The sequence below is a fragment of the Sceloporus occidentalis genome, unplaced genomic scaffold, assembly GCF_023333645.1.
Source record: "Sceloporus occidentalis isolate IW3139 unplaced genomic scaffold, rSceOcc1.0.p SCAF_14, whole genome shotgun sequence".
NCBI lineage: Eukaryota > Metazoa > Chordata > Lepidosauria > Squamata > Phrynosomatidae > Sceloporus > Sceloporus occidentalis.
In genome coordinates this window covers 18,575,639-18,602,922 of record NW_028316994.1, presented here as the reverse complement: position 1 = coordinate 18,602,922, position 27,284 = coordinate 18,575,639, and the positions used below count along the sequence as shown (strand labels likewise).

Genomic DNA, 27,284 nt, shown 5'->3' with positions numbered 1-27,284 from the left:
GTGTAGACATTTGCCTGGCATCGCTCTGAAGTGTAAAGGTAATCCAGGGCCATAATATTCTAGGAGCAATCTGGAGTATTCTGGCCAGTGTAGATAAGTGCCATATCATCTGCGTAGCTAAGTATATTTAACCAGTAACCTCTCCTGGCCTGACTGCCCTAAACCTGAGGAAAATGGCATTTCCCCACACTCCAATTGCCTGCAGAATGCATCTTCGTCTTTCCATGCAAGTGATGTCTGGTGAAATATGTTGGGGAGGAGTGTGTTACGATTGTGACCATAATGTCACAGTTGTGACAATGCCATGGCCATGAACACAGACCAGTTACCTAGATTTACTCGTCAATAAATGTGCATGGTTTCTGCTTAGTCCCAATTCTGACATTATTGCTAAATTACTTTACTGCTTGGGGAGGAGATGGTCCATTCTGCCAGCATCTGGAGTGCAGGTGAATGACAGTTCCATCAGGTTTTTTGGAGAGGGTTGGACCAGGAGAAGTTACTTATTTAACTAAGTAGCTGATACAGAACAATGTCCCAGGTTTTCTTCCCCATGAATTTTCATGGATTTTAATCCATGAGAGCACGTGTTAAAATAAATGTGAAATCTAAAGGTACCGTGAAGTTCTTTGCTGATGTGTCAGAATTATCCGTTCAAAATTTGCTCAATTTTAAAATAAATGCAAGCTTCAAAGGTACAATAAAACTCTTTGCTGACTTAACATAGTTATCCATTCAAAATTTACTAATTTCTTTTGGAATACAGTTACCAGAATCCCCTGTTTAGCATTTCCCACTCCCAAAATTTATTTATTTTGGATTCCAGTTGCTGGAATCATGCAGCCAACATAGCCAGCATTCAAATGTAGTCTCCCCAAAAGCATCTTTTCCAAGCTCTGATATCAAAAATAGGTTGCAGATCACTCAAAATGGCACTAGGGGGAGCCTATCTCCATACACTCAGTGACTCTCCACTGCCCTCTGCTGGCAGGGATGAGTATTGCTCCTTCGAGGAAAATATTACTGGCATCTAGTGGCTGCACCTTGCAAAAAAAGACGAAAATCACCTTTCCCTCTTCACTCAATCTTTCGCAGAATCATAATGTTGGAAAGGACCTCAAGGGATATCTAATCCAACATCTTGGCATGCCACTAAGGAGTCCTTTCCGATATCACTTCTTCAGGAACCATTCAATTCCAGTGATTTGCAAGGCAGAGAGACAAGACATAGGTCTGTGTAGAATTCCTGAGTTCACATGAACCCTGTAACCATTTAGGAAAAGGAGGGAAGCGGGGCGTTGGCCTGGTTTTTGAGGTGTCACTGTCTCCATTGCAGGGGACAGCTATGGCTCTTGCTAGACTCAGCACACTGCTGCCGAGAGGAAGACGTGGTTGGAAGACGACAAGATATTTCCGTATATGGCTCATTTCATTTCTGGCTAAAGCAGTCTTTCAAACATGAGTGAATAAATTGGATCGTTTTGACTTATGGTCACTTCCTATTGCTCAAAAAACAGGCCTCTCCTGGGTCTCATTGGGCCCCAGATGGCTCAAAACCATGGCAAATGTCCCCTCAGATATGGGTTGTGGACCTCTAAGGTCTCCGGGGGCGGTGGGACTAATACACATATACTCCAGTTTATTTTTAAATCCAGTCATTTGTCCATTTCCATTTTGGATGGCTTTTTTCATGCCCAATTTTTGACAATACCTGTGCCCCCATGACTCTAGCCAACCGAGGGGCAGAATGCTGGGACCCCCACACTATCCAAATTTGCTGATTTAGGAGAGGAACGGGAAGGAAGAGGGATGCAATCAAAGCTAGGAAATAGGAGTGTCTCCCAACCCCCTCCCTGCCAGCCACAAATTACAGATGTACAGTTGGCCCTCCGTTTGTGCAGAGGATCTGTTCCAGACCCCCGGCAAAAATGGAGGCTCGCACGTATTCAATCCTCATAGGCTTGAATAGGGCGTGCCCCTGGGTGTGCTGCCCAAATGCACACGCCATTGGAATTAACGGAGGTTGCCCCTCCGCTGCGCATAATCGTGGTTGCGGATCTTGTCTGTAATTTTTTTAAAAACGGGAGTTTACATGTGGTTGTAAGGGAGATGTGCGAGGGACATTGGAAACTGGTATCCCTGGTTTTGCTTTTTGGAAGACCTATGTGAGGCAATAGAAAACAAATCATATTTTAAACCCACACCCCACATCCTCTGACCCCTCTTTGCTCCTTCCTGCAGCTTCTGAGACATTTCTTTTTAGACAAGTACATATCTTGCAATGATTCCAAATAGGTGAGTGTTGCCACCTAGTGGCTGAAAAGAGGATAGCGTAGGCCGTGACCGACCCCTTTTTCCAACCCCACAAGTTTTTCCAACCCCTCACCCGACCCTTTCCCTCAACCCCATAAGGTTTCCAACCCCACAAGTATTGACCAACATCACCCCCCCACCCTGCACCCAATGCAACAGGTTCCTTCCCCCCCCCCCCAATCCCATGCCACGGTCATTATCATATTGCCCCATTGAAACCCTGGAAAGATAAATAAATGTATGGCAGATTTGAGGATCCTGGGGTGCAGGGAAGTTTGTGTATGATTGCATGTGTGTGTGTGTGTGTGTGTATGTGTGTGCATGTGTGTTAGGGTGCAACATGACAGTGAGGTTCTGGATGCGCAGTCTTGTTGTGTGCGCCCTTCCTCACTCCCCAAGTTACTGGCTATTTGTTCCCCTGACGTTCCGCATGCCAGCAAAGAGTGTATTGGAACTGCAAGTCCGAAAATATTAGAGACGCCCCTCAAGATAATGGTGTTGCCACTCAGTGGCCAAATACAGGTATTGCATTTTTTAAGTTTACGGTTTTTCTCCTTGAGAAGGAAATGGGATCGCATATCAATTACTTGTGCCCTCCGTGAATGCAATGTTGCCATCCAGTGGCCAAAAGGGGTATTACACATTATGGTGGGAGGGGAAGGCGCATTGTCTTCATTCCCCATAGGACAATGCTGGCACCCAGTAGCCGAAACCAGTAGTCTTTTCTCCTTTTGCCGCAGGAGGTGGAAATCCAGCGCACGGAATTGGATTCACTGTAACGCAAATGTCCCCAACTGGCATTGCAATTCATTTTCTGCAGGGAGGCAAGGCAGAGACAGAAATTGTCAAAAGTTGTCGCCACGTGGATGGAGAAAGAGAACTCCGTTTTTAAAACCATGTCACTAGAAGAACTTTAGTCGAATCCAGTTTTTAAAAGGTTATCCCCTTCCTCTGGATCCTGGGGCTACCAAGAGGACAGGAGAGCCTCAGCAACCTGAGCTGGTGAAAGCAAAGTTAGTTCTCTCCTCTCTCCCTGAAAATAACTCTGTATTGTTATATCCGGAAATCCAAAAAACAGCAGCAGTGAAACATGTACATCTCTTGCAATGATTCCAAACAGGAGAATGCCGCCACTTAGTGGCCGAAAAGGGGATAGCATAGGTATTCGTTTCTTTAAAAAATTGTTATGAAACGGAAGATCTTTTTTTCCCTGTAGTAGTTGATGGAGCATTGCTTTCTGTTGGTGGTCAAAAGGATGTTAATGTACATTATTCTGTCCTGTGCCTAACTTGCTTCTTCCTGAAATGGTGTCCAAAGTTATATCGTCCTTGTAGGAAAAGCAAGGTACTGTTACTGCACGGTTTCTGTTTGCATGGAAGACTGGGATAGGTCCATTTAAAAAAATGTTGAGACAAGAACTTTTGACATATGGGAGCCCCAAACCCCCAGTGAATTTGTCACACTTTTGGGGAAAACAATTGGGTCTGTGCCCCTTGCAGCATCGTAATTTCTCCCTCTAGTGGATGGAGGCCATATTGCACCTATGGCTTGAAATGGAAAAGTTCGGGTTTATAATATGGCAAAGTAATTGGCCAAATGGCCTGTGGATTGTCTTCTTCTGGGCCAGAATCCCATGGCATCCAAAGTCCTAGAGTCTGAAGACAAGAGGAGGAGAGACCATTCTGGAGGGTGGAAAGGTATTGAGGATTTTTGCAGATGTGAGTTTCGGAAGAGGATCCTTTTGTTGAGTGGCCGCTGGAGGTGAGGTACATCTGCGCAGGACTTTCACGCAGGAGGCGAAGGGTCAGAGGAGAACGGAAGCCACCCCCCGACCCTCTGGGCTACGTTGCTTCCGCCTTGGAGCTCTCTTTGACCGGAAGCGCAGAGACGTTCCCTTCCTCTGCTTTCTTGCTCAGGGCCAGCTCCACAACGTTGTGTAAGGAAGGCTCACGATACAAGGCCACTGGAGAGAGGAAGAGAAAAAGAAAGAAGCAAAAATCGAAAAAGCCTTGCAGAAGGGGAGCACAGTCATAAGAGACCCCAAGGACCATCTAATCCAACCCTACACTGCAACACAGGAACTCTCAATCAAAGCATCCCTGACAGATGGCCATCCAGCCTCTGCTTAAGACTTCCAAAGGAGGAGACTCCATCACACTCCAAAACATCGGTTGGACCAAAGAGTGAGGACTGCTGCTTTGAAGGAGTTATCCAATCATATTGAGAAAGAGGTTTCAACCCCCTTGAGACTGTGAAGTCGAAGGTTTTCATGGCTGGCATCCATAGTTTTTTGTGGGTTTTTCGGGCTATGTGGCCATGTTCTAAGAAGATTCTCTTACTGACGTTTCGCCAGCATCTGTGGCTGGCATCTTCCAACCCCCACATATACTCTGAAGGTGCCAGCCACAGATGCTGGCAAAACGTCAGGAAGAAACTCTTCTAGAACATGGCCACATAGCCCGAAAAACCCACAAAAAACCCCCTTGAGACTCCTTTAAAATTTGGACTGGAACTCAAAGCAGTTTGGACTAAAACTCACTACCCGTACTAAAGTACTACTAAAGTACCCCTAGTAAAGCACTACCTCTAAAGTTTGGACTACAACTCACTACCCCTACTGATATCGGAACCATTATTACCACCTCTATTTCTAAGAAGAACCAGGGGAAGCCCAAGCTCTCCTGCTGCTCAATGGTGTCACTAAGGGGGTGCAACCACATTGGGTAACACCATCAAAGGGGTGACACTGGGCAAGGAGCCCAGGTGGCACAGTGGTTAAATGCCTGTACTGCAGCCACTCATTCACAAACCACAAGGTCATGAGTTCGATACCAGCCAGGGGCTCTGGGTCGACTCAGCCTGGCATCCTTCTGTAGGACACTAAAATGAGTACCCAGCTTGTTGGGGGCAATTAGCTTACACTTTGTAAACTGCTTAGTAGTACATTGGTAAGCGGTACAAAAATGTCCTTGCTATTGCTATTGCAAGACTGAGGAGTCACTTGCACGAGGGGTTGAGTGTTCTGGGTCTGTGGAAAGGCTTAGAAATGTTTGGATGGCAACTCCCAGAATCCTCCAGGAAGCATGACTGTACTGGTTATGGGGATTCTGGGAGTTATCACCCAAAAAATGTAACATTTCCTATTCTCTGCATATACATGGAGATTATTGTTCACTCTCTCTCTGGATGCAGGTTGATACTACTTCTTTATCCTATGTTTTATATATTTTATATAAATGCAAAAAAAAGACTGCATGGACCTAAATACAGATCCAACGGTATTGTGCCTCCTTCTTAAACCTGTATTTAAACTTTAGTAAATCCTTCCCTTTCTCTTTGGCTGTGTTTGTTTCACATATGGGTATTTCCCCCTCCCTCAAGCAATTATGATTTTTATCTGTTTTAATAATCAGAAATTTTTATAAACAGGTAATGCTGTACATTTCATCTGAGATGAGAAAAAGGTTTCTGTTTATACCCCAGATTTCTGTAACTCCATCCTATGGAATCACTGGATTTGTAGTTCTGCATGGTCTTTTTAGCCTGGTGCCTCTCCAAACTACAGATCCCAGGATTTCTGCAGGATGCAGCCACTGCAGTGGTTAAACTGCATTATTTCTATAGTGTAGATACACTTTCTCTCTCTCGTTCTTGCTCACCTTCCAAAAGTTTGGGGAGGAAGTGGGCTGCGGCTTTGGTCTTCTTGACTCGGTTGCCCTTCATCACTTGCCCGTCTTTGTTGATGCCCAAGTACCACGACCGACCGGATTCCCGTTGGCGGTAGAGAGTGGAGGAGTACATGACGTAGTAGTTCTCAAAGACGCACTCCTTGAAACGGCACTCGGTGGTGAAGTGAGCCTGGATCAAGATGGAGGAAGAAGAAGAGGGACATCGCGAAGGTTAAACTGATTCAGAGTCATTTAAAACCAGAATTTTATCAGAATTAGCCAGGAGACCCGGAGCCGACTGGAAAGGAAATCGTCGTTTATTTTGCTGCAGCGTTCCCAGAGGAAATACATCCAAATTACCAAGACTCTGGTTCCAAAGCGAACCAAGCTTTTATAGTACTTGGAACAAAGAAAACTACAAATTACATTTGTAAAAACAGATAACGTTGTACATTTCAGATGAGATTAGAGAAGGTTTCCGTTTATACCCCAGATTTCTTCCCAATATTCTGCAATTGGTAACCAATCTTTTTCTACCTTATTTGTTGGTTTATTATTCCCCATCGGTGTCAATCTATACATCTCTAGATTTCAATTCCCAGAAACCACTGGCCACACTTTCTGGCGGTTTCTATATAAAAGTCGTATATAAAAAAGTAACTTTTCCAAGCACTGGAGATAGAAGCCTCTTGTATGCAAAGCTGCCACTAATCCGCAATCGTCGGCCGTGCCTCGCCAATCCAGTTTACGCTTCCAAATGGCAAAAACCTCAACAATTGTTGACTATAATCTGCTTTATGGATAAAAGCAGGGTTATTTCCCCCCTTCCCTTTACAAATGCTTTTAAATGATCTTAAGTATTTCAGGATGGATGGAAAGACAGATTATCTATAGATGGATGGATAATACGCGTTCGCTGTTGTTGTGTGCCTTTTGGTTGTTTCTGGTTTATGGTGACCCTAAAGCAACCCTATTAAAGGGCTTTCTTGGTAAGATTTGTTCAGAGGGGGTTTGCCTTTGCCTCCCAATGAGGCTGAGAGAGTGTGACTTGCTCAATATCAGTCAATGGGTTTCCAGAGCCAAGCAGGGATTCAAACCCAGGTCTCCCAGTGTCCTAGTCCAACGATCAAACCATGGCATTATTATAAGCATGCCATTATTACACCATAATGGTGTAATAATGTGTGTACATGATCGTATCTGGTATCTTTCTATAATTGTATTGGGGTGTGAGTGTCTTAGTGGTAGGGACTGATTTGCTATTGTTACTATTAAGTTCAATAAAGAGTATTGATTATTGCCCCCCCACACACATTTCCCATACAACCTTACACTCATTTTATATTCGCGGATTTGATTAATATGCAGTGTTGCCAACAAGCCTCGAAGATAATTCCCGGAAATGTTTGTCCAAAACCCGCTGAATCCCCCCAGATCACACGGAATATTCAGTCACAATTCCCGGAAAATTCCCATAATGTTAAAATGGCAGAAGTTTTGCAAATAAACGTAAACATAATTGAATAAAAATAATTGTAACTTATTTCAACTCTCAAAATCACCATTGAACCAAACAAAGAATCTTTCAGTCCTTTTAAGATATTTATTTTGACATGAAGGGGGTTCAGGAAGCTTTGTGCCAAATAGAAATGTGTTCGGCTGCAACCGCACTGCAGAAATAAATCCAGTTTGACACCCTTTTAATTGCCATGGCTCAGTGCTAGGGAATCCTGGGAATTCTAGTTTTCGGAGACATTTAACCTTCACTCTCAGCAAACTCTGGTGTGACAACAAACTACAATTCCCAGGATTTCATAGCACTGTGCCATGGCAGTAAAAACGGTATGAAACTGGATTGTCTCTGGAGTGAAGATGCAGCCTGAGTTAGGTCCAAGACACACTGCAGAAATAAACCAGTTCAAGACCACTTTAGGTGCCCTGGCTCAGTGCTATGGAATCCTGGGAATTGTCTCTGGAGTCTGGAGTGAAGATGCAGCCTGAGTTGGGTCCAAGACACACTGCAGAAATAATCCAGTTTGAGACTGCTTTAACTGCCCTGGCTCAGTGCTAGGGAACCCTGGGAAGTGTAGTTTTGTGAGACATTGAGCCTTCTTTATCAAAAAGAGCTCTGGTGCCACAACAAACTACAATTCCCAGGATTCCCTAGCACTGAGCCAGGAGAGTTAAAGCAGTCACAACAAACTGGATTATTTCTGCAGTGTTTTGGACCTTCGTTATTAAAAATGCTCAAGGTCCAATCCATACTGCAGAAATAATCCACTTTGAGACCGCTTTAACTGCCCTGGCTCAGTGCTAGGGAACCCTGGGAAGTGTAGTTTTGTGAGAAAGAGCTCTGGTGCCACAATGAACTACCATTCCCATGCATCTGAGGAAATACGCTTAAGTCTAGGAAAGCTCATGCTGCCAACTTTTCTTTCAGTGAGACTCAAAGGTGCTACAAGATCTATCTCTCTATCATCATCACCATTATTATTATTATTATTATTATTATTAAATCGAAATGCAGCTGAAGAAGTGGACTTAAACTGGCAACACTGATATGCTGTAGACTCATTCTCTGGGGCTGTGATCTGGAAGCGTGGAGGCAATTCCCTTGTCAAACCAGGGAATCCTGGGAATTGTAGTTTTTTGTTTTTTTTTTGTTTGTTGTTGTTTTGTTTAGTTTGTTGTGACATGTTGAGACACTGCTTTTACTGGCAGCCAGGGCTCCATGCTTGAAATTCTGGGCTTGGTGGTTTGTTGTGCCCAGAATTCCATCATCGCAGGGAGCCTTGCAGTTAGAAGCAGTGCCAAACTGGATTATTTCTGCAGTATGGATGGCAATGGAAAAGGGAACGAAAAGAGAGCCACAAAACAAAATTCTGGGAAGACAGGGCAGGGATGCCAACTTACCAGGTGCTCTGCCCATGCTCAGAGGCATATTTAATCACTAACACACACACACACACTCAGGGACATCACATTCACATCACACAACCCAAATGGTCCACCTCACAGTACAACAACGACCCTGAGAGGTAGGCTTGGGGCACTCTGCCCAAGCTCAGGAATTCAGAAATTCAAATGTCACTCTCAGGCAGACACAGAAGTCCACAACATCAAGCCATGATCCCATGATCAAGTATTGCCTTTGTGTGCCTTAAAACTTACGTCTTACTTGGAAATCCAAGGCAATTGGGAAGCCAGCCAACACCCCTCACTCCCTGCCTCTCTCCAGCACTGCAGCCACTGTGCTTTCCCCTGGAGCCTGAGAATGCCTGGGGGGGGGGCAATAATCACTGTCCTCTCTCTGATTGGCTGAACTATTCCTCCAAACAGTTGGGGTTGGTTGGGCTTGCTCCGTCCTGGCTCTCAGAGGGAGTCAGTAGAGAGAGAGAGAGAGAGAGAGAGAGAGAGAGAGTTTTTTCTCCAGCCCTCTTGGCTGAAAACTGTTACACTCCAAAGGGCCAAAGTCGCGGAAAAGGCACTGAATTAGAGCCAGGCGCGAAAAACACACGAAAAGCTCTGAAAAGTCCCCGTTTTCGCGTGAAAGTCACGAAATTGGCAACACTGTTAATATGTTCTCTCTAGGAATCTCTAGGTCCTCCAGTGCAACTCTATGGTCAACTTTAACTAAGCATTGCACTGAAAGACCTAGAGATTCCTAGAGAGAATACTCTCCTAGGCCTTTGTAGCTCCTCCAGCACAACTCTATGGTCAGTGTCTGTCACACTTTCTATTCTGCATTTTATGAGTTGGCCAAGTGCCGTAAATAAAATTCAATTCAGTTCAGTGTCTGTCGGACGTTGAGCACAGAGTTGCGCTGGAGGACCTAGAGATTCCTAGAGAGATGTTCTCTTAGGTAAGAAGAACAGTAAGCAAATTCCAGTTCAGTTCAAGTGGGGGGGCCCACTGTAGAAGATGCCATTCAGCCCCATTGCTCAGGCTTTGAAGCCAAAGGGTGGCCATGACAGTTGCCTGCCACAAGGTGGCACTGCCCACCCCCAGATGGATTGCCAATGCATGAATTGTCCATTTCTGAAACCATTTGGAAAATTAGGGGGTTTTCTGCAGGATCCCTGGATCCTCATCCCAGAATCGTGAGGCAGAAGGTGCCAAGGGTCCCATCACGTTAATGAGAGCAAAATGTCCCAGGAGAGCGTCAAGGCCCCATATGACCATCCCTTCCCTCTCTGCCAAGTCTCTTGAAAGATGTTTAATTGCCATTAAAAGGGAGTTTTTGTAAAAGAAGAAAGTGTACCGCCAACCGATACGGAAAGGAGGAGGTCAATATTTCTCTGGGAAATATTTATTCCAGAGTCAAAAGGTGCAGGAGGCTGCGTCTTCAGACACCCAGCTCTCCTTAATCTGGATCCCATATATTTCCACCCAAAAGCAATGCCAGAGGGCATCTGTGCACATTAAGAGTGTCAGTGCATGGAGCCAGTCTGCAAGTGATTGCAGGGGAAGGAGAGAGATGAAGGGAGAGGTGGGCCTTCCAAAATGCATTTAAACCACTGTTGCTGTGTGTGCCTTCAACCCATTTCCATCTTATGGTAACCTTAAGGTGACTCTATCACAATATTTTCTTGGTAAGATTTGCTCAGAGGAGGCTTGCCATTGCCTTCCTTTGAGGCTGAGAGAGTGTGACTTATTGCCCAAGGTCACCTATTGGGTTTCTATGGCCCAGCTGAGAATTGAACCCTGGTTTCCAGAGTCATAATCCAACACCCAAATCACAACAACATGCTGGCCTTAAAACAAATTAATGTGAATGGCAAATACAAACTTTGCATTTTCGTTCTGCTCTTTTCCCCGTCTCTCTCTCTCTCTCTTCCAGAGCCACTTTCTTTCTTTCTCTCCTTGCATTTGGCATTTCTTGCCTCACTCAGACTGCCAAATATCTGCTGAATTTTGCAGCAAAAGGCATCTGCTGCTAAGAAGTTGGGTTGTTTCTGAGGACAGTTTGATCCATCTAGGGTTGCCATAACTGTCTACCTCCAAACCGGGACAAATGTAAAAAAATGCAGGACAAATGCAGGACAAAATTTGCCCCCAAATGTAGGATATATTTTATAAACGGAGGACATGAACAACTAAAAACCAAAAAATTAATAAATTCAGAAAGCATTAATATAAACGGCAGCAAGCCTTCTCGGAGGCAGAGGACACTCCTCCGCCTCTGGAGAAGGCTTCGTCCACCGCAGCTAGACTCCGAGGAGAGGGGCTGTGGTAGTGGCCTCTTTCTTTGGAGCCCAGCTGGGTCAGGAGCCAAGCCTTCTCTGAGGCGGAGGATGCTCCTCCGCCTCTGAGAAAGCTTCACTCATCCTGGCTAGAGTCCGAGGAGAGGGGCCATGGCAGTGGCCTCTCTCTCTGGAGCCCAGCTGGGTGGCAAGCCTTCTCGGAGGCACAGCCGCACAGGGCCTAGCCAGTGGGCTGGGCTCCAGAGGAGGAAGCCGTGTGCCATGGCCTCCTCCTCTGGAGCCCAGTCCACTGGCTAGGCCCTGTGCGGCTCCGCCCCAGCCCTCCTTCCCAGCAAGGCCTAGCATGGCAGCTAGGCCTTGCAAGAGGAAGGAGGTGGTAGCCGGGAGCTCCGGGATGGCTGCCATACCCAGGACGGGACATTCCAGATGGTTGAAAAACCGTGAATGTCCCACCTGGAACCGGGATATGGCAAGCCTAGATCCATCCTAAGATATTTTGCTGCCAGAGGCAGAAACAGTGAACAAAACTGTATTATTTCTTCAGAATAGATGCACCATTAGGCCTCATTCCCACTTACAAATAAATTGGTTTGCGATCTGAATCAACGGATGGATTCAGTGGCGGAGGAGGTTCACACTGCATTTGCCCCGACTGCATTGTCTTCTTGTAAAATAATCCACTTCTCATTCGCATTGACCAATGATTCGATTCCAAAGGGACCCTTTTTGGTGGATGATCATCTGATCACGTCATAAAAAAGAATTGATTCTGATCCGCATCCCATTCACACTTGCACAGAATCGATTTATTGCAAAAGATGCAGAAAAAAGGAGCGCCAAAACAAAGCGGGTTAAGTGGATCTAGCTCATGGACCCCCTCTCCAAACTGCTTCAGCGATTCGACTCAAGTGCAAATGATGGTCCTTTAAACCATTTCAAACCAGTTTGCAAACTGGTTTAAAACATAGCGGGAATGAGGCCCTAGTTGTCTTGGCTTCCAGGGAGAATTCAAGCCTGATCTGTTCAAGGATCCCTTTGTTTGTCTTTTTGGCTGTCCATGGGATTTAACCACTGCCCTGGTGGCGCAGTGGTTCAATGCCTGTACTGCAGCCATTCACTCGAAACCACAAGGTTGCGAGTTCAAGACCAGCAAAAGGGCCCAAGCTCGACTCAGGCTTGCATCCTTCCGAGGAGGGAGCTAAAATGAGTACCCAGACTGTTGGGGGCAAATTAGCTTACTTGCTAATTAGCTTACTTGCTGCTCACCGCTATGATCTTTGGAATAGCGGTATATACATAAAACAAATTATTATTGTTATTATTGTTATTGTTGTTGTTATTATTATTATTATTATTATTATTATTATTATTATTATTTTAGCCATCCATGGGATCCTCAGCACTCTGCTCCAGCACCACATTTCAAATGAAGTGATTTTCTTTCTCTCCGTTTGCTTCACTGTCCAGCTCTTGCATCTGCACATGGTGATAGGAAATACAATAACTTGTTTGATTCTAACATTAGTGCTCAGTCAGTACGACAGCATGGACAGTTGTATATCTTTACTTTTTAGGATCTTGTCTAGTACTTTCATAGCTGCCCTTCCCATTCCTAGACTTCTTCTGATTTCTTGACTGCAATCTCCATTCTGATCCAAGACAAGACTTTATTTCAATTTCCTCATCTTCTGCATTGAATCTATGAAGATCCCCATGGTCATTGTTTTTGTTTTCTTTATGATCATAGGCAAGCCTGCCTTTGCACTTTCTTCTCTGAATTTCCAATTGCTCCAAGCCCTTGTTGGCTTCTATTAGTAATATGGTGTCATCTGCATATTTTAGATTATTGATGTTCCTTCCTCTTGCCTTCATTCCTCTTGCCTCTGAGCCTAAGCCTGCTCTGCATACAATATTTTCTGCACACAAGTTGAACAAGAAGGGCGATAATATACAACCTCCTCGCCTGACCTCTTTGCCAATTGGGAACCATTCTCTTTCTGTCTGTTCTGTTCTGAGGGCAACCTCTTGTCCTGAGGTTTGCCACACGAGGCTGGAAATACCCCACGCTCATCTTCTTCCTCTGGCAAGTATAGGAGCAGATTCAATCGCCTAACCATGGGGCGTCTTTTTGACCAACTGCCAACGTTTTCTCTTGCTCTGCCCAAAGGCAGTGCCGCAGGGACACTCTGCCTGCTTCCTGAGGTTGAAAGCCCAAATGAGGAATTGGGGCTTATTCCTGGTGTTTTGAAGTAGCTCTCTTCTCCGTTTTCAATGAGTGGCATCAGCCACCAGCAACCTGGGGACTTCTAGATGTGTTCACTACAAAATCCATCCTCCGCAGAGTGCCATGGATGATGGTGCTGGCAGTTCAATGCAGCTGGAAGGAAGACCTCAAATTGCTGGAGACCAGATCCTCTTGTCTTATTTTGCTCCGTTATCCTCTCTCATTTTTCTCCTGCCCTTCCTTCCTTCCTTCCTTAATTCCTTCCTTCCTTCCTTCCTTCCTTCCTTCCTTCCTTCCTTCTATCCTCCCTTCCTTTTATCCTTCCTTCCTTGCATCCTCCCTTCTATCCTTCCTTCCTTCATTTTATCCTTCCGTCTATCTTCCCTTCCTTTTATCTTTCCTTCTTTCCTCCCTTCTATCCTTCTTTCTTTTTATCCTTCCTTCCTTCCTTTTATCCTTCCTTCTATTCTTCCCCCCTCCTCCTCCTCCTCCTCCTCCTCCTCCTCCTCCTCCTCCTCCTCCTCCTCCGCTGTCTCTTTCACTCGCTCGCTCACAAAGAAGCCATCACCCTCCACTGGCCTCATCCTTTCTGACAGGCACCATCTTCCCAGGGAAAACGCTTTCTCTGCCCGTGGATCCGGGTGACCTCTCTGTGCAGCCGATAAATGATTCATCGCTTCTCTGCACTCTTGCTCAAAAATCCCTCTCCTTCTCCTCCGCCAGCTTTCTTTCTCCATCAGCCATGGGCCTGGCCACCCTCCCACACATCCCTCTTGCCTCCAAGGGAGCCCAGAAACACCCAAGGCCTTTCCCCAGACTGCTAAAACAACAACCAAACAACTGGTTTTGCCAAAAATTTGCCCAGAGATGCACATCTCGGTTTGCTGGCTGGTGGCCACATTTGCCGCAGGCATGGCACCTTCCTGGGCAAAGCCTGGGGACAGGTTGGCACAGCATCTCTTGGACGAGAGAAGAAGGATCTGGCCTGGATTTGGAAGGGAGACCACCAGCAAGAAAGACCAGGGCCCTTCAAGAGGTTTGAGGGTGGGGTCGGGGGGGACACCTGCAAATTTATTTATTTTGATTAACATATTTATTTATTTATAACAATAAAACTTAATACCTTTATAATACACTTGTCCCTCCACATTTGTGGCTTTGACTTCTGCATATTTGATCGTTCATGGATTTTATTAGCATGTTCTCTCTAGGCATCTCTAGGTCCTCCAGTGCAACTCTGTGGCCAACTTTAACCAAAGGTCACACTGAAGGACCTAGAGATTCCTAGAGAGAACACTCCATGAGGCATTTGTAGATCCTCCAGCGCAGGGGTAGGCAACCTGCGGCCCGCGGGCCAGATGCGGCCCGGTAAGGCCTTGGGACCGGCCCCAGCCCGGTCCTGCCGCTGATTGCCGCCTGGGCCTTTGGGGGGCAATTGTCTATAGAAGCCTCCAAAACATGCATTTATATTAACATTTTTTTAAAAATCAGCAAATTTTTTCACGTGTCCTCCATTTTTTTAAAAAAAAGTGTCTTCCATTTGAAAATTTTGTCCTACACTTGTCCTAGTTTATTTATATATTTAGGGTTTTTTAAAATTATTTAATTATTTATTTTTTGGCTTCGGCCCCCCCAGTTGTCTGAGGGACAGCAACCCGGCCCCCGGCTCAAAAAGATTGCCTACCCCTGCTCCAGCGCAATTCCATGGTCAATGTCTGTCAAACGTTGACCACAGAGTTGCCCTGGAGGACCTAGATATTCCTAGAGAGGTGTTCTCCCAGGTAAAAACCTAAAAGTGTTTTTGTTATTTGCGGTTCTTCCACATTCATGGGGGTCCTGTGCCCCTAACCCCAGCAAATGTGGAGGGACGAGTGTATATACCTTCACAATACCTAATCCGTCTCCCCCCCCCCCCCAAATTATCACATACCCCTTTTGCACACAGACATAAATTCACAATCTTCATGCTCTCTTTCATCTCTCTCTCTCTCTCTCTCTCTCACACACACACACACACGTTCATGCACAACCCATTTGCACAGCAGGATATGCTCACCAATACTCATTCTCCCCTTCTTTTCAACCCCTTACACTGATGCATGTGGGCACCTCTGCCCCACTCCTGTTGTGCACATGCCAGCCTTTTATGCCAGCCTTTTGCGGTGCACACCATTGCATATGAGGGGACATCGGGGAGTTGGAAAGGGGATTGACATAGACCCAGGCAGACAGCAAAAAAGGCTGCAAGGAGGCATGATGTGCTCCCTCCCGGATCGGATTCGGGGTCAGGGAATTCTCTCTTGGGAGACCTCCTTAAAGAGGGCAGCTTCTAATTGCGGATGAAAGGAAGGAAGCCAGGGAAGGGAGGAAGGAAAGAAGAAACAAAGAAGAGGGGGAAGGAGAATTGGAGAGAAGAGAAATGCACCTCATTTTGCAAACCATCTACCAAATCCCAGCCCCACATATCCCTGGGAAAGCAGGGGTTCCCATGCAATTGTGTGGGGTGGGTTTGGGGATGGGGAGAAGAGAGTGCTTCTTTCCTCATTTCAAAATCTGATGTCTGAACATGTCCTTCTTCACTAAAATGTTGCACAAACCACAACTGGGGCTGCATCCACACTAGAAGAATAACCTGGTTTGGCACTGCTTTGGATACCCTCCTGTGCACACACTCCAGCTTATCCATATCGTTCTTGAATTGTGATGCCCAGAGCCCCAGTATTACAGTTGAGGCCTAACCAAAGCAGAATAGAGTGAGACTATTACTTTCCTTGATTTAGACACTATACCTCTATTGATGCAGCCTAAAATCGCATTGGCCTTTTTAGCTGCCGCATCACACTGTTGGCTCATGTTCAACTTGTTGTCTACTAAGATCTTTTTCATATATCCTGCTTTCAAGCCAAGTGTTGCTCCCATCCTATATTTGTCATCTCATTGCTCCTCTACCTGACATTCTTCCCTGTTGAAATCCACTTTGTTTGGCCCAGCTCTAAACTCTCAAGGCCATTTTGAGTCCTGAACCTGGAAGCCGAAGCAGAAGAGTCAAGAAAGGGAGGTACTCACAGAGGTATAGAGATAGCCTTCAGCATTCATGGCTATGTACTGGCCCGATTTGGTGCTCTGTATGGCAACCACGCGGAGGCCCACCGGGATCAGGTTGAAGAGCGCTGTTGCGGAGGGAGAGAAAACAAGATCTTGTATGAACATAAAGTTACTCATGAGCAAAAGGGAGGGAGGCAGGAGAGGAGGCAAGGGTCAAGAACTGGGGTCCCCAAATTGCTGGGATGGGATCTTTAAACTGACGAGAGATGGGAGCCAGGAGGACTGCGAGGTTCTTTAGAAGGAAGGAGGAACTATAGAGCAAAGATGTGGAATCACAGAATCGTATAGAGCAGGAAGGGGCCACAAGGAACATCTAATCCAACCCTCCCAGCATCACCATGCAGGAATCCTTTTCCAAACTCATTTACAGACACAACTTCAGTGGTGTATTCCTGCTGGGAGGGTTGGATTATATGTTCCCTTTGGTCCTTTCCAGCTGTAGATTCTCCTTTTGGAGCCTATTTTTGTGAGGGCAAATTGGGTCCAAACCAAATTTCTAATGTGAATCTTTGGTTCTACAGATTTTATTTGGTCTGCAGCTCCCATCAAGCAAACGTTGGTCCTGGATTGTGGGAGCTGCAGTCCGAAACAACGGGAAGTTCAAGGAATACCTATGGGAATACCCATGTCTGCAGTAGAGAAAGGCCTCAGGGAGGGAAAGCAAGCTCTGAGGTCTTTTGGGATGGCAGCCAGGAGATGGGAAAGACCAGGGCTTGGAATAAATTACCTTTCTGGGGACTACAACTCCCATGAATAGTCTTGCAGGAGTGGGAAATGTGGCCCCAAAATATTACTTTTTCCAGACTCTGGTTCTGTGCGCGGGGATTGGGCCCAAGCTGTACATGAAGGGGTCAGTATGCCAAGGGACCTTGTAGCACCATTGAGACTAAATGAGTGAATGATGCTCTAGTGTAAGCTAGACTTGATCTACTTCCTCAGATGCATGGAGTGAACCAGTGCCTGGGAAGGACCTTCAGGTAGATTTGTAACATAAGCTTTCCTAGACTTAGTCAACTTCTTCAGATGCATGGAGTGAACTGGGGCCCAGGAAGGACCTTTAGGTAGACCTTTAGGTAGAAGGAGTTTTAGGTGGACTTATAGTATATTTGCTTAAATGCATGGAGTGAAGTGGGCATAAGCTTTTTAAAGTCTACTTCCTCAGACGCATGGAACAAACAGGGCATAAGCTTTCCTAGACTTGGTCTACTTCGTCAAGATGCATGGGGCGAACTGGTGCCTGGGAAGGACCTTTTAGCTAGACTTGTAGCATAAGCTTTCCTAGGTCTACTTGCTTAAATGCATGGAGTGAACTGGCATCAGCTTTGGTAGACTGAAGTTTACTTCCTCTGGTGCAGGAATGAGCATGGAGGAAAAGCTTGGCTAAGCAGGACTCTTCCACCCGGAGGGACCAATTCCTTAGCAGATGCTGTGTGCCTTTGGCAAGGGCCTCAGGTGGCAGGTGGTTCCCCAAGGGCCATTTTGACAAAGCTGCCTGCTAAAGAGCCCCGTGTGCGGCAGGGAAGAGGGCGGCTGGCGTGCCACCGAACCACGGTTGGGCTGCTACTTGGTATTCGGAGTAGGTGGCCAAGCAGGGCATGTGCTGGGCACTGAGCCTGAAATGGAGGGAACAAGGATCATCAATCATGCGTGGCCCTTCCTCCCTCTTTCTCTGGGAGGTTGAGACTCAATTATAAGGAGACAGAAAGAGAGGCAGAGATGGGTGGAAAGGGGGAGGAGGAGGAGAAGGAGAGAGGGAAGGAAAGGAGGAGGAGAGGGAAGGAGCGCAGATGGTGCAGACAAGGGCACAGCGGAGGCTGTCTCTCTCTGCAGCTGGGAGATCCTCTCACAGAACCATCCCTTCCTCCCCAGATTCCCCCAGTAGACACATGGCCAGAATCACATCCAAAATAAGGGGATCCCTCTCTGTCTTTTGCACCTGAATGTCCAAAACAGATAGTTGATGGTGCATCAGACATAGCTGGAATCACTCCTGCCAAGCAAAGAAGCAATGTCTCCCAGGTCAAACCTCAGCCAAAGCTCAGGAAAACTGGCAGCCAGAAATCCCCCAACCAGACAGCATGGCCAAGGGGAATTATGGCAGTTTCTAGCCCAAACAAGGTAACTTCTTTGAGCTCTGAACCTCTCATGGGAGGATTCTGGGTATGGGCATTCTGGAGCAAGAGACACCTCATCATCAGTCCAATGCATTGGGAGTTTGGGGGGGGGCATGTCGGATCTGTGTGTCTGTGTCAGCATGTGCATGTTTGCACATATGTGCATGCGCACAGACACAGAGATAGGCTTCTAAACCTATAGTTTCTGCAATGCTATAGTCTCTCAACATTTCCCATATTAAAACTGGGTCAGGTGTGGCCAAGCAAAAACTGAATGTGGTCACGATGGGCGAAAAGAAAGATGCACACAAGCTGGAAAAATCTGCAGCAGTTTGCTTTTGCCTTGGCCAACTGGGAAGAGTGAGATTCCACCTTTCATCTCCTCTCTTCCTTCCGTGTTGGTTGAGAGCAAACTCCTTTTGCACTTAGAACTTCACTTTGCAGCAATGGAAGGAAGCTGAAGATAAAGGAGGGGAAAGTGGGAGAAGGAGAAAGAAAGTGGGACATTTTAAAAGCAGGCCAAAAAGCGGGATGGAAGAGGATTAAATGGAGACTGTCACAGCCAAATCAGGATAGTTGGAGGGTTTGCAATCTGGCAACTGCCTTTGCCATGGAAATGGGCAATGCCATGCTTGTATTCTGGGTCTGAGCATCACTGTAGGTGATGGGTCACAATGTCACAACAACACGGGCCCAATTAAAGGGGAAGGTCTCCTGGATGCTCCCCCTTCTTCTCCTTGCCCCAAATGAGCTGGACTTCCAAGTCCACCCTCCAGGCCTTGAAGAAAGCTGGGCAGACCCCCCCCCCCAAAGAGATCCTCCTGCCCTTACTGAAACCGTTGGTATCTTCTCTCGTCCCGTCGATGGTGCCGTCAGGGTGGACTTGGAGGTAATAGCCATGCCGGCAGAAGAGCTTGGTGACAATGCCTTTCAACTGAGGTTCTGCAGCCGCCCCACGAACCGGTCGAGGAAGAAAACCAAAGGAGAGACACAGAAAGGAAGAGAATAAGAAATGGTACAATGCAAGAGAAACCCAGAAGCAAGTGAGGAAATAGAGAAATGCCATATCTAAATGTATGGGGAGAAACCCAGCAAGGCAAAACCAAGGTCTCTCCATGATGATCTTGAGTCTAAATATCTCCACCCAAAAAGGAACTAAATCTTTCCATGAAAGCTCCCCTTCCTATCATTCGGATTCCTTAGACTGAGCATGGTGGTATGGTTGATTGATTGATTGATTGATTGACATTACAGGTATGAATCTGCAAGAACTTAGAAGAACAGTGGAGGATAGGGAGTGTTGGAGATGTCTCATCCACAGGATTGTCATGAATTGAGATTGACTCAAGGGTGGTTAACAACAACTATCATCGTCGTCATCATCATCATCATCATCATCATCATCTTTTTTTGTGTGTCTTTAATTCTATTGTTCATTTAAACTGTGAACTGCTCTGGGGAGGAAGCAGGACATAAATATACTATTCTTTTTGTGGTTGTCGTTATTTCCCAGACCAAGACTCAAGGCAGCTATCAAAGGTTAAAACATATACAGCATTAAAATTCACATCATACAAATATGATCGAACTAACAATAGAACTAAGGCCTAAATATTCTAAAGGTATCAGGTTTTTGTCTGATTTTAGAAGCTAAGCTGAGTCAGCCCTGGTTAGGATTTGGATGGGATACCGCCAATGGAGACCAAGTACTGGAGATAATATTTCAGAGGAAGGGACTGGCAAAATCTCCTCTGAGTATTCCTTGCTTTGCCTAAAGAAACCCCATGAAATTCATGGGGCCTCCATAAATTGAGAGGCAACTTGAAGGAACATACACTTAGAAGCTAAGTAGGGTCAGCCCTGGTTAAACTTGGATGGGAGGGAGACCACCAATGAATTCCATGTGCTGTTGGCTCTATTTCAGAGGAAGGAACTGGCAAAATCACCTTTATGTATTCCTTGCCTAAGAAAACTATTGCGGTCGCCATAGGTCAACAGACAACTTGAAGGCACACATGGACACACAAATGTGGCGCAGTGGTTTGTGTGTCAGACTACGACTCTGGAGACCAGGGTTCAAATCACCATTCACCCATGGAAAGCCACTAAAAACCTTGTAGAACTACAAATCCCAGGATTCCACAGGACAGAGCCACAGCACTTAAAGTGGTGCCAAACTGCATTATTTCTACAGTGTAGATGCACCCAGTTTAAAACAGAATATAGTTAAAACCAATCCTACCAGTCTTTTTTTCTTCAAACTGCACATTAAATAAGCTTTACTTAGTTATTTACTCAGTAACTTTTCCAAGACAATAATATTTATGTCTACACAGTCAAGGTTTTAAAATTCTCTACCAGAAAAACCCATGTCAGTGCCATTCATTCTGAAGGTAGCCGCTAAAGACAGCTACTAAGGACAGTGGCTAAATGTGGTCACGACTGTAGCCAAGGGTCCGTTTAGGGGAATTTTATTATTATTGTTATTAGCTCAAATATTGCAAGAGGAGGGCCTGCTACGACGGCCCTTGCAGAATCGTCTCCCGCTATGTATACGGAGTAGACCAGGGGACCCCAATAAATAGAGCTGAGACAGACTTTAATAACTAGATGTCTAATTTATTGAAATAGGGGAAATACATTCGTTGCGCATACACACACATGCATTCAAGGCTTAGGAAAAGCAGGAGTTAGCATGGAATAGGATTTTAGGCATCACTGGGGTGATACATACCAGAATGTAGACTCCCTCCAGGAATCCAAAAGGAATATGATGAAGATGGCAGGAGGCTCAGCCATGGAATGACTGGCCAGGAGTCAGGAGCCAGAAGCCAGGTCAGGATTCAAAGGGGCAGAGCTTCCCCCTGAAGTCCAGACTGGCCCAGTGAACAGGCAAATCTGATTATATTTATAGGCAAAATCTTGCTTCTGGCAAAGGGGCTTGATGGTGAGAACAAAGGTGTTTAATGACTTGCTTTTCACCTGGATGTCCCTGTCTGATTGTCTTAGTGGTCTTAAGCTGCTCGGACAACAGACCTGGGAGGGGGCAAGAGCCTCAGGCAAGGCAAACATTTGCTCTTCCTGGTCCTATGATGATCTTCTTATGCGACTCTAGATATGATGATGTGGGTGCCCCTCAGGGGTGTGTGTACATGTCCTCATGCCTTGCTGGCAATGGTGGACAGGCTATTAGAGTTCATCTAGGGGTCATTAAGGGTTATCATTTATACCAAAATTTATATGGAGCAGCATGGGTAACACGACCAATGACCGCCTTTAGGGCTTGGTGCCCAATTTTTGGGAAGGCAATCAGTTTTCTGGATTCAATGTCTGGAATAGACAGGGAAAGTCCTGATTTTATCCTTGCATTTATGGTCATTTTCTTCCCGGTGGGGTGCAAATGGATATATATTCCTCTGCAGTATTTTTTCCATTTGGGAATTTCTTGATGTGTTTTGGAAGAAGCAGAAGGGATGCTGTTTTTTTGTGCAAAATCCTCTTTTCTGCAAAGGAAACAGGATATTCTGATCAGGAGGCCCATTTTCTATACAGAAAACAGATTGGGGGGGGGGGCATAAAACCACATTTTCTTCTTTGTGAAAGATATTTAAATGCAAAAATCCCCATTTTGGAACATCTTGATGTGTTGCGGAAGAAGTATTATGTGGGGGAAATTATTGTTTTTTGTGCAACTTCCCCTGTTTTCTAATCAGGAGACCCATTTTCTATACAGAAAACAGATACATGTATGAATATATGTGTGTATACACACACACACACACACACACACACACATCACACAAAACCACATGCTCTTCTTTTCAAAAGATGTTCCCATGCAAAAATTGCACTCTATTCTGCCAGGACAGAAACCCTTCCTTCTTTAAAGGAAAAGCTTCCCCCATGGGATTTTTGCTCCTCACCCCATATCAGATGTCTAGGAGCCTTTGCTGGGGAAAAAGTTGGCACCCTTTGCAGGTGTGTATGTGTGTTCTTGTTTTTGCTAAGGGAACAAGAACCAAAGAAGGGCCCACACATCGTGGTCCATTTTGGGGCGAAATGCACTCAGGAGAAGATGGGTGCCCCGTACTCCTAGACCTTCCCCCCCAAATCCAGGGTTGGCCTCCATCTATTTGCTCTCCTTTTCCTTTGCCTCCGCAACTTGGGTGGCATGCGGCTGTGTCCTGCACATTGGCACGACTGCAAATGGCACGCGGCTGGAGCAAAATTGTCCCTGACGGAAGGCCCCTGGGAGCTGGCGAGCCGGAGAGCGAAGACCGTGATGCGGGTAGACATGAGAGCCATCCAAATGGATTTTTCTGTGTTGCCAGAGTGGACCCTGCATTTGTCGCCCCTTAAATTTCATATATCTTGCATTCCAGCATCCCACAGGCTTTCAGAGATGATCTCAGCTGACAGAATAGGAGCCAAATGATCTTGAATGAATGGACATCTCCATCTCTTTCTCTACCACTGAGAGGCTGAGAGCCTAGATAGGGATGTAGCGATATCTGCACATGGAGGTATGATTGTGCAATGCAAGGCTTGTATTTGACAGCAAGGTTGCACAACCGAACCAAGATGACAAAGTTGCAGCTGAAGGCACACCCCTCATGGATGTGAATCCATGTGAAACACACAGCTGACTACAATGTGCAATGCAAACCCATGTGCAATGTGAGCCACCTTAGGTCCCTTTCTAGTGGAGAAAGGTGGCATAAAAATGAAATAAATAAATAAGTGCAATGCAAATTCATGGGGGATATGGATCCCTGCAATGATGCGCACACCTATGTGCAATGTGAGCCACCTTAGGTTCCTTTCTGAGAGAAAGGTAACATGGATATTAAATCAATACATAATTGAAAATAAATAAATGTGCAATGCAAACCCATGTGAAACACGGATCCATGTGCAATGCAAATCCATGGGGAATATGGATCTCTCTGCCCATGCACACTCATGTACAGTGTGTGGTGCACACCTATATGGAACACAAAACCATGTGCAATTCAAATCCATGGGGAATATGGATCCCTGCAATTATGCGCACACCTAAGTGCAGTGTGAGCTGCCTTAGGTCTCTTTCTCAGGGAGAAAGGCAGCATAGAAATAAACAAACAAACAAATAAATGAAAATGAATGAATGAATGAATAAATAAATAAATAAATAAATGTGCGATGCAAACCCATGTGGAACACAGATCCAAGTGAAATGCAAATCCACGGGGAATATGGATCTCTGTGCCAACGCACACTCATGTATAATCTGCAATGCAAACCCATGTGGAATATGGATCTGGGCACCAATGCACATCCTTGTGGGATATGGATCCATGCACCATTGCATATCCATGAGAAATACACATCCAGGAGCACTCCTGCTTCCGCCATCTGGAACAGATGTTCCTTTGGAGACAAGAATGCCCAGCCGCTTTTATTCAGAGAACTTCAAGCTTGCATATGCCATGAGCAGGATTCTAGCAGAGTTTTCCCAGAGCGGAGCCATTCGGTTCCATTCCTGTCTCGCGGAAGAAAGACGAGGCAAATCTTCCATGCAGGAAACCCTGCAGATGGTCTGGATGTGAGCCAGCCGCCGGCAACGGAGGCCCATCGGGTGCTGAGGTTGTTTTTCCACACCTTCAAGTCAATTCTGATTTATGGCAACTCTGTTGTAGCATTTTCTTGACCAGATTTTTTCAGGAGAATCAGTTGCTGAGGTTTTCCTCTGAGGCTGAGAGAGTGTCACTTGCGCAAGATCGAATGCAACAATCAAGGGGAACATCTTCTTGTCTGAATCACTGGTATCATGCTTTTAATCATATCTGGACTTCATATATCAGTATATTCTGGTAAATTATATATTTTAACCTGCCTTGATCCTTTTGGAAAGATAGGATATAAATAAATCTATTACTACTACTACTACTATTATTATTGCTTACATTCTGGAATCTCTTCTAATGTGTGCTGCATGTCTCTTTTGAAACACCCATAATTGGTCATAATAATAGTTTTGAATACATTTTTGACATCTTTAAAATTTTAAAGTACTTTCCTTGATCCAGTTTGGATAATCTAGTGTTCTGACTTGCCCAAGGTAAGGTCACCAATGACTGAGCGAGGATTCGAACCCTGGTCTCCTGGAGTCCTAGTCCGACACTTAAAGCCCTACACGTCGCTGGAGTTATTCCTGTAGCAGCTATCCCCAGAGTTATTCACAGCCCCATTAATTTTAGCTGAGGACTCACAGCCCCATTCCCCAAAACCATAAAGCTGTTTCCTTTTCACTTTGCTGTGAGCATCTGGAATATTTACGCCGGTTTTATAGCCATGCATTCGCCGCACTTGTCAGCTCCACTCTGTTACTGTAAATGCAAAATATTTTTACACCTCTCAGTGTAGCAGAAGCCAAAAAAGAACCTTCCCGGAATATCCCCAAAAACGAAGGAGACACGGTCCTCAATCTGGAACCAAACCATAGCTTGAAAAACTCCTTTCTGAAACCTTCTTGAAGAGTTACTGCTCTTTCTCTGAGGCTGAGAGAGTGTCATCAAGCACGGATTCGAACCCTGGTCTCCTGGAGTCCTAGTCCAACACTCAAAGCCATGCGCCAGGCTGGAGTTAGGTGTACACATGCTCTCCAATGCTTCACAGGAGTTTATCACACTGGGGCTGTTTTCAGCATTAAAAAGAGATGAAAGCGCATTTAAAGCATCCTGCAAATAAAGCGAAAATGGCAAGGAATTGCGCAAATGATGATCACTCGCAATTGCGCAAATAAAGTGATATTGGAAATGCATTGTCACCAAAATCCCGAAAGTAAAAAGATGCGCGTTGATGCTTCTTTGTGACCGCTTTAATGGCAGGTTTTGTGCGATGTTGCGTGAAATCATTATGCAATTTCCCCAGGATATTAACGGGATAAACTCCTGATCTCCTTCATGTGATAAACTCCGCAGACAAAAGCCAGGACATGTGTGGCCAAGCAACATCAGAGTGCGGTGAAGATGGCAAAATTACAAATGAGGAACCATAGACAAGCTTTTGGAGAGGCTGCCACACTTTGCTTTTGCCAACTGGGAAGGGAATGATACGACCCCCTTTTCTCCTCTCTCCTTTGTTGAGTTCAATGAACAGATACTACTTCTGCGTTGTGAAATTGTTTGCAGCAATTGGGAAAAGCTGAGGACAAAGGAGGGAAAGCAGGAGGAGGGAAAAGAAACCGGGGCCTTTTAAAAGCAGCTGGGAGAGGATTGATCAGGGTTGTCCCTGCCACATGGGTGCATCTTCACTGCAGACATAATGCAGTTTGGCATCACGTCAATTGCCCTGGCTCCATCCTACAGAATCCTGGGATTTCTAGTTTTGTGAGGCGCTGGCCCTCTTTGGCAGAAAAGGCAAAAGTGCATGTAAGACTTTGCATCCCATAGGAGGGAATGACAACACTTAAAACACTTTTCTTGCCAAAATGATGCCAAGAAAGCCCTGTGAATGTGATAGGTTTGCTTTAGGGTTGCTATAGGTTGGTGAAGACACACAACAGCAGCTCTTGCAAGAGACCCTCTTCTTGACCTCTCAGCTCTTGCAAACTGCTTTGGGGACTCTTTTCCTCTCGTCTTCAGCTAAAGTCCTGCCCTGACCTTTAAAATTTCAATCTGAAGCCTCCTGTAGACTCTGCAGCGCAGAGAAAAATGTTTGGCCAGCTGTGAAAATGTCGAGGAGGACGCGAGAAACTCACTTTTGCAAAGCTCTCTCCTCTTTGGGTGCATTTGGACTGTGGAAATAATGCACTTTGAGTTCTGCAGCTCCATCCTCTGGAATCCTGGGATCTGTAGTTTTAAAAAGTATTTAGCCCTTTCTGCCAAAGATGGCTGGTGCCTCACTACAGATCCCAGGATTCTGCAGGATGCAGCCATGGCAGTCAAAGCGGTGTCAAACTGCATTATTTCTGCAATGCAGATGCAGCCCTGGTGATAGGATGTGGACTAGATCGATGGCCCTCCTTTTCCAGTTCTATCATTCTGTGTCCCCCGAGGTGCTTTCCATTATATATCAATTCTGTGGGTCCAACTCCCAGAATCCCTCAGGCAGCATGGATGCAGGATGGGGGGATTCTGGGCTTTGTAACAGCCATGCTGGGTGGGAGCGGGATTCTGGAAGTAGTAGTCCTAAAAAACCAACTTTTCCACACACATCCTGGCTGCATCCACACTGCAGAAATAATCCGGTTTGACCACCACTTTAACTGCCATGGTTCAATGCTATGGAATCCTGGGAGTTGTAGTTTCGTGACATATTTAGGCTTCTCTGTCAGGGCTCTGGTGCCGAAGCAAACTACAGATCCCAAAATTCCATATCATTGAACCATGGCTGTTAAAGTGGTGTCAGACTGCATTATTTCCGCAGTGCAGATGCAGTCTTGGGCTCGAAACAAGGGAAAAATGACCTGTTTGCATTCTCACCTATCCACCCCACGTGAGAAGTGTGATTGTGTGCAATGGAAAACACATTTGTAAGACTTTCTTTCTTTCTTTCTTTCCACAGCATTTAGACATCTCTATCCAACCAGACATTTTTCCCGCAGCCTCTTCCAAGCAAAGACGATTGTTCTCATTCCTTTATTAAATTTTTCCAGCTGTTCCTTTCTCTGCCT

General features: G+C 45.6%; 1 protein-coding gene across 1 annotated transcript in view; it reads right to left on the bottom strand.

Annotated features, from left to right (window-relative positions):
* Positions 1-3,162: 3,162 nt before the first annotated feature.
* FGF11 (fibroblast growth factor 11) overlaps positions 3,163-27,284 on the bottom strand; it is a 52,833-nt gene continuing 28,711 nt past the window's right edge. Inside the window, exons 2-5 of the mRNA XM_089479757.1 lie at positions 19,460-19,570; positions 16,476-16,579; positions 5,973-6,171; positions 3,163-4,276 (exon numbers count right to left, since the gene is read on the bottom strand). Coding sequence (XP_089335883.1) covers positions 4,155-4,276; positions 5,973-6,171; positions 16,476-16,579; positions 19,460-19,570 — 536 coding nt within the window. The 3' untranslated portion in view covers positions 3,163-4,154. The remainder of the gene's footprint in view (positions 4,277-5,972; positions 6,172-16,475; positions 16,580-19,459; positions 19,571-27,284) is intronic.